The sequence below is a fragment of the Cervus elaphus genome, chromosome 29 (genome assembly GCF_910594005.1).
Source record: "Cervus elaphus chromosome 29, mCerEla1.1, whole genome shotgun sequence".
Lineage (NCBI taxonomy): Eukaryota > Metazoa > Chordata > Mammalia > Artiodactyla > Cervidae > Cervus > Cervus elaphus.
In genome coordinates, this window is record NC_057843.1 from 44,770,400 (window position 1) to 44,777,758 (window position 7,359).

The following is a 7,359-nucleotide window of genomic DNA, read 5'->3' on the forward strand; positions in this document are numbered from 1 at the left end:
ATTAGAGTGGAAACAGAAACGATAGAGCAGTTTACATACTTGAGGTATCTTTTAATGACAGAACCAGCAGGACTTGCTAATGGATTTGAATTGAAGGGTAGAGAGAGGATCCCTAAATTTTGCCAATTACTGAGATGGAGAAGCTCGAAGGACAAATAGGTTTGCTCAAATTGGTGGGGAAGGTGGGTAAGTTGAAGATTTGTTTCACCATCTTAAGTTTGGTCTATTAGAATCAAATGAAGATATGAAATAAGTGTGTGGCACATGAGTTCAAAACTCAAAGGACAAGTCAGCTTCAACAAAATGAACTTAATATCTGAAAGCCTATAGAAGCTGAACTGCTTTCCAGAAGGTTAGAGGGAAAAAAAGACAGGTTAAGATATTAGATTAATGTGGCATGTTAGGATCTTTTTCAGAGTTTTAAGATTGATTTTGTACATTGTAGTACATAAGCTTTTGCAAGTTGTGCCGACAAAACATTGTACTGCTTGCCTGCCCCCACCCTGTTCTAATTTGTCTCTATGATATGGTCTCAGAAGATAGTACTGTGGTGAAATTCTACTGTCAAAGTAATTGGATTCTTAGGATGCTTTTGTAGTTCTTCACAAGTACAGTATAAAGTTCTAACTTCTTGCTCTCTTTCAATGCCCCACATATTCTGGACCCATTCTACCAATTCAGCAAGTACCCACCATTCCAAATGGACACAACTCCTCACCCCCCATGGTATGCAGTGCTCTTTTTCTCCAAGCTCCCGTCTCTCCTCTGCCTTACTTTTCCCTAGCTGTTTGCTTTAAGGCCCAGAGATGAATTTGAGGCCTCTGAATTCTCTTACTGTTTCTTGTAGCTCCTGTAGCATGAACTGATAATTCCTTTCTCTAAATTCCATAACCTGTATGATATGTACTGCTTATTTTAATACTCAACATCATTACATTGCCTTAAGGTATTAGCTCATGTTACTAAGTATATACATTTTATTTTCTTCTAAAGTATAAACCCCTTTTTGAAAGCAAAAAGCCATGTTTGTAATTCTTTTGATTCCTTACTGTGTTGTGCTAGCATGCTGTTCAACATGTAGCAGACACTCGACAGAATATTTTCGTTTAAACTATTTGAGTTGAACTGTTTTCACTGTACTACCCATAATAATGGACAGTTTTTTCCTTCTTTAGGCTTTCCAAGATCTTCCAAACACCTTGGATGAAATCGATGCTTTATTAACTGAGGAAAGATCAAGAGCATCTTGCTTCACAGGACTCAATCCTACAGTACGCGTCTTCCCCTAATGCCTGCTGCAGTCGCCATCACAGCACACCCTGCCCCCGCCCCACACACACAGTTCCCCCCAGCACTTGCCTCCCACTCTGTTCCTGCTGCCTAGCTTATTATTACCAAGAACTCTAGTACAATGTACTTTTAAATGCCAGATTCTGAATCTATTAGAATTTTAAATAGAGTCTTCCTAAGGAACACAGTGTTCTGTGCCTTTCCTTTATAAAAAGAATACTTGGGCTAACCTGAAATACTGAGATGTCTTTTTTAAGAATTAAAAAAATGACATTTTTTAGTATGTTACAAGAACATAAATTAACTGCATACAAACAGTGGCATTTTCAATTAATGTTTTAATTGATGCAAAATTTTTTGTACCTTTATCCTTTGGTAGATTATTCTTAAAGGTTTTTTTTCTGCCAGGTTGTTGTGGAATACACAAAAAGAGAAGAAGAAATAGAGCAATTAACTGAGGAACTAAAGATAAAGAAAGTTGAACTGGATAAATACAGAGAAAACATTTCACAGGTAATTATTCAACTTTTTCTCATGTGCATTAATATGGGAATGTAGAATAATGCAAAATGAAATAACATTTCTAAGAAAAAAATGTATGTTCTCAGGACCACATTGATACTAAATTTGTTTTATATAAAGTCTTGTATCAATGTAATAACACTTCTTTTACATTTTTATTTTTATATTGCTTTACTTACAGGTAAAAGAAAGGTGGCTTAATCCTTTAAAAGAGCTGGTAGAAAAAATTAACGAAAAATTTAGCTATTTTTTTAGTTCTATGCAGTGTGCTGGTGAAGTTGACCTCCATACAGAAAATGAGGTAAAATTGCATTTGATATGTTTCCTGACAAGAATTTTAATTATATGCTAAAAGTATATGTAAATTGTTTATTTACTCTAAAGGTATATTTTAAAATTTTGCTTATTAAAAAAAAATGTCCAAAGGAAAGAAGAGACCGTATCTAGGATTCCATCAGGGTCACTTGTTGTTTTGAGGATTTTCTTCTTGGTGACATCTGAGATTAGCAACTAATACCTTACAGACTCTTTTCATATCCAGCCTAACTGAATTCATATCCAACTGAATAGCTGAATGGTTATTCAGTTGTCATGAACAAATGCATTGCTTTTTGAAATCACTACTCCTCAACTTTGAAGAGTCATATACAAATTGGCAAACATAACTGAAATATAGAATAGTACCAGTGATTTCCTTTTGATCAAGAATTTGAGTTCACAAGAACAAAAATACTGAAAAAATTTGGTACTGATTTTTTGAACTATGTACGTTTCATGCATTGCAATTGTGGGTAAAATAGGAGTGGGTGGAGCTATAGATGAAACAAGATTGGTCATATATGGATCACAGTTGAGACTAGTTGATGGTAGATACATTGAGCTTATTTGGGAGTTCTAATTTTGTAAATGTTGAAATTTTTCCCTAATAAAGCATTTCTTTTAAGAAGGAAGAAACGTAAAGCAAGGTAGAGCCTTTATTTCTCCTTAGGAATTTTGTCCCATTACTTCTTTATCTGTTTATTATGAAACATAAGGATTGCAAACATCATGTAACTGTAAGTTTTAATAAGATATTAGACCTGCCAAGAGAATCATCATCAACATAGTCTGGGTTTGATAGAAGGAAGAAATGTATTGTAATAACATGTAATTTGTAATATATTTCCTTTGTGCCAGACACTGTGCCAAGCATTTCTAGGTTTATCTTCTTTAATCTTCAGAACCATTCTATAAAGCAGGTACTTTTTATTGACTCTATACTGAAACAATATTAGAACCACTTGCTCTCTACAAGCTCTAGAGGTCTCCAAAGATCTATTTAGATAAAACTGATATCATGAATAAGTCCATTATAAGAGTAAAGAACTTCAGTTTATTTTCAAAAAAACAGTATAAAATTGCCAGAGAAAACACTCACCTTTCATCAACCTTTTAAATGTTTTGTAGGAAGACTATGATAAATATGGAATTCGAATTAGAGTTAAATTTCGCAGTAGTACTCAGCTGCATGAATTAACTCCTCATCATCAAAGTGGAGGTGAAAGAAGTGTCTCTACTATGTTATACTTGATGGCACTTCAGGAGCTTAATAGATGTCCATTCCGAGTAGTTGATGAAATCAATCAGGTATAGCTTATTCTTTTATTGGGTTTCACTGTATCTTGTAATAGATTTAAATCTAATCATCATCATTGTCTTTCTTTAGGGAATGGACCCAATCAATGAACGAAGAGTGTTTGAAATGGTTGTAAATACTGCTTGCAAAGAAAACACATCTCAGTACTTCTTTATTACACCAAAGGTAGGTAATAAGTAATCTAAAAATACGTACTTGGAAGTCCCTTCTGGCTAAAACATGTAGCAGATTTTGGCCCAGTATGTGTAAATATGAGCAGGAACAGTCCCAAAATAGAATTCTAAAGATTATAGTAAAGGGGAACAAGTTCCAATAACATACTTAATCAGAAACCTTATCATTAGAGGAAGAAAGTAGTAGGCATAGCATTTTGTTCTAGAACTGAGGGTTCCTCTGCTTTTTTGGCATTTATTCTTCTTCTAGGGAACTTCCTCTCTTAGCACTGAAAAATAGCACTGGTCCTCCTCATTTCCTCAGAAAGGCCTGTTTTGCTCTGTCCTGGCCCAGAGGAAATCCTAAGTATCTTCAAAATCTTCTATTTACATAAAAAACAGACTTACCTTTATAGAACCATTACAATGGGAAATTTTCTTTTGTTACCTCTTGTGCTATGGGTTAATTATGAAACTGCTGTATAACAATCAAAGATGTTTTTATTAAATGTAATCAGATTTTTTTAAAGAAATTTCATTGGAGAGCCTATCTTAAATTCAGTTTTTTATTCAATAGTATAATCTCTCCTTATTCCAGCAGATACTCTGTGGAATAGCTAGATCTGTTAATACCCTATTGTTGTTGGCCTATAAATCAAACCACTCTGTTAATACACTTTTCAGGCTACTGATCTACAGTACCTGACTATAGAAGTTGCTTGAAAGGTGTTTTGTGGATAAAAGAGTGAAATTACCCTAGGAAAGTTCTGAAGGATATACGTTTCCAGGGTCAACCTAGGAAACAGCATGATCCCATTGGCCTGTGAATATAGAAGGCTCCTAAGATATGTTGACAAGTCCTTAGGCCAGGTTTCTGATGTGCTGATTCAAGTAAAAATCACCATCCGGCAGGGTGTATGTTGAGTTGAGAACTTCATTAAGAGTTTCATTAATTTTACAAATAAAATATACATGCAAGTTCAGAAAGTTGTGCTTAATATATAGCATTCCATAACAGTTTGTTTTAACACTTCACAGCTCCTTCAAAATCTTCCTTATTCTGAAAAGATGACAGTATTGTTTGTCTACAATGGTCCTCATATGCTGGAACCAAACAGATGGAATTTAAAGGCTTTCCAAAGGCGGCGGCGCCGTATTACATTCACTCAGCCTTCTCAATGAAAGGGCAAGAACTTTGGGACTTTTCTGTTAAATCCTATATGTAAGTGTGGCTCAACTGAATAAAAGTTAGATTCATTAAGACGAAAGGATCAGTTATTTTTGAAACCTGCTATTAGATACAAATGGGTTGATGAAGAGAGACCATAATAACTTCTTTCTGTGGAACATCATTTGGTAGTAAAATTTAAATCTTGAGTCCTTAGCACTCTGACCGTAAGTGACTGGGTCCCCACTTCGACAGTATTTCCTACTTAAATCAGAACACAGTGTTACTGGTTACAAGAAGTTTAGTTGACATGGGAACCCTGAGCTTTACTTGCAATGTAATTTTAACTACTTTTAGAGTCTAAAGATGACTCTAAAGCTTAAGTCATAGTTTCTCCCAGTGTTATATTTAATTTTTAAAATTTGATATGGAAATGTCTAATGTATAGTAATAATTTATGAGAAATCTATTCATTTCTTCCTATTAAAAAGATTACCTTATCTCCACTAGGAAATGGGATTTTAGGAACCTTTTAAAAAAAAGTTTTATGAAACTTGATACTGTAATTGTATTGGTATCTCAAAGGAGGGGAAAGTACTGGTAGCAGGACTTCTTTGAAAATGCCACAAGATGGCCACTAGATGATGCAAAATGCAGCCAAAAGATTGCCAGAGAATAAAGTGGCAAGAGTTTTGAAAGAATAACCCTGTAAAACGTGGGTGGGTCTTTTCGGGCTTAATCTTTTTTTCTTTTTTTAATTTAAAGTCAATTTTTACATCTTAAATTTCTAAAGCATTTTTATAATTATTTTTAGTAAAATTTTTCTTAACATTTCTTATACTGGTTTCTACAGTTTATATTTGAAATTTCTCAGTGTTATGTAGAGTGAGCAAAAGCATTGATTTGTTTAAAACCATAACTGTTTTTAGACCTTAAGCTTATGTAGGTCCTTCTAATTTACAGTGTTGATTCTACCCCATTATCTTAGCAAATCTAATTTAAACTGTTCTTGCAGCATGGAAGAATCAGATTAGAAAATCATTTGTTTATCTCTGAGTTATACTAATTAACAGTGCCAAAACATTCTATTCTTTAAAATCTTGTAAAATAAAGAATTGGATCAAGGACATATCTTTAAAAAGTGGATTGGATCTGTAGAGGTAATGACAATTATTTTTTTGACTTGGTAGCTTGACTAAATTGAAGAATTGTATTGAGTTTGGGTTTTGTATGTTCTTAAATAGCTACTGAAATTTGTATTCTTGTTAAGTCAAAAAATAATGTCTACGTCCTCTTATTTGGACATTTTCTCTTTAAAAAACTATTTTTTTCTTCATAAAAATTTTAAAGAACCTTCCCCTCTTAAACTAAGTCTAATGCATGTACTATGAAAATATTATTTTAAAATAACATTTTTACTAGTGCAAACAACTCATGTAAACATTGAAAATGTTGGTAACATGTTAGTAAATGAACGTTGTTACCAAATGTTTTGTTGTTAAATACTTTGTTTTCCATCAAAGTACCTTTACTAATATGTGCTTGGTGTAGTTCATTTATTGTCTAAGTGCCAGTCATCTTATTTCTACAAAATGATCATCAATGTGAAAAAAGTTTGAAGATTATTTCAGTTTGCATATGCCAGTAATTATTCCAAACCTTGTTTATAAGCATTTGTATCTTTCTAGTGGACAAATACTTGGTTTTACACTGAAAGTTGAGCTGCGAAGAATAAATTATGTATTTTAACATTAATAAAATAGTACGTCCTGCACAATAACTCAGCCACTTGAAACTTCACATATTTTCTGCAAAAGTTGATTTTAATTACAAGTTGTAAAAACTTCATATAATAGTCTCATTTGATGAATAAAATATTTAAAACCCTAAAAGGTGACAAGCAATTATTTATAATGACAAAATCTTAATTGATTTGCCTAAGGATTTTAGCATTAAAAGGAAAGGTTTCTTGCTGCTTTCTAATTGTCTTTTGGATGTGTGTTTATTTTGTTTGGAGTATGAATCTTTAGTATCTTAAAAAAAACGTAATTTGGGGGAATTACTGGTGGTCCAGTGATTAGGACTTCATGCTTTTACTGCCAAGGGCCCAGGTTCAGTCCTGGTCGGGGAACTAAGATACTGCAAGCTGTGCAGCATGGCCAAAAAAAAAAAAGTGTAACTTGTCCTGCTACTATGTATCTGCAGGTGTAACTGGAAAAAAACTCTTTGTGGGAAATGCTACTTTGTTGGTAATAAATGCATATTTTCATTTAGTGTATGTCTTTGTAAATGAGCACTGTTTTACAAAGATTCAAAGTATATAAAAGAGTCATTTTGGTTTTCAGATTTGCTGAAAAGTCTACTGAATGCCTACCATTTACAGAATACTGTTTGGCAGTCTGTGTTCAAAAGGATAGAAAATTTAGTCCCTTGTTTTGCTGCAAGGTGATCCTAGTCTTTTATAAAGCCATACCAGAAAAATAAAGGTATTTAAATCATCTAAAGAAACCAGTTACAAGGTAAGTATAAATATTTTTAGGTTGAAACCTTAGATGGCCTGCAAGAGAGCCTTGAATATGGCATCTTCACCT

At 33.3% G+C, this 7,359-nt stretch overlaps 1 protein-coding gene across 2 annotated transcripts in view; it reads left to right on the forward strand.

Moving 5' to 3' along the window:
- SMC5 (structural maintenance of chromosomes 5) overlaps nt 1–7,046 on the forward strand; it is a 108,021-nt gene extending 100,975 nt beyond the window's left edge. Inside the window, exons 19-25 of one of the 2 annotated variants that reach the window (XM_043891206.1) lie at nt 682–726; nt 1,176–1,271; nt 1,699–1,803; nt 1,994–2,113; nt 3,259–3,438; nt 3,518–3,613; nt 4,639–7,046. In XM_043891206.1, coding sequence (XP_043747141.1) covers nt 682–726; nt 1,176–1,271; nt 1,699–1,803; nt 1,994–2,113; nt 3,259–3,438; nt 3,518–3,613; nt 4,639–4,782 — 786 coding nt within the window. In that variant the 3' untranslated portion in view covers nt 4,783–7,046. The remainder of the gene's footprint in view (nt 1–681; nt 727–1,175; nt 1,272–1,698; nt 1,804–1,993; nt 2,114–3,258; nt 3,439–3,517; nt 3,614–4,638) is intronic. The other variant, XM_043891207.1, reaches the window with a different exon arrangement.
- The last annotated feature ends 313 nt before the right edge of the window (nt 7,047–7,359 follow it).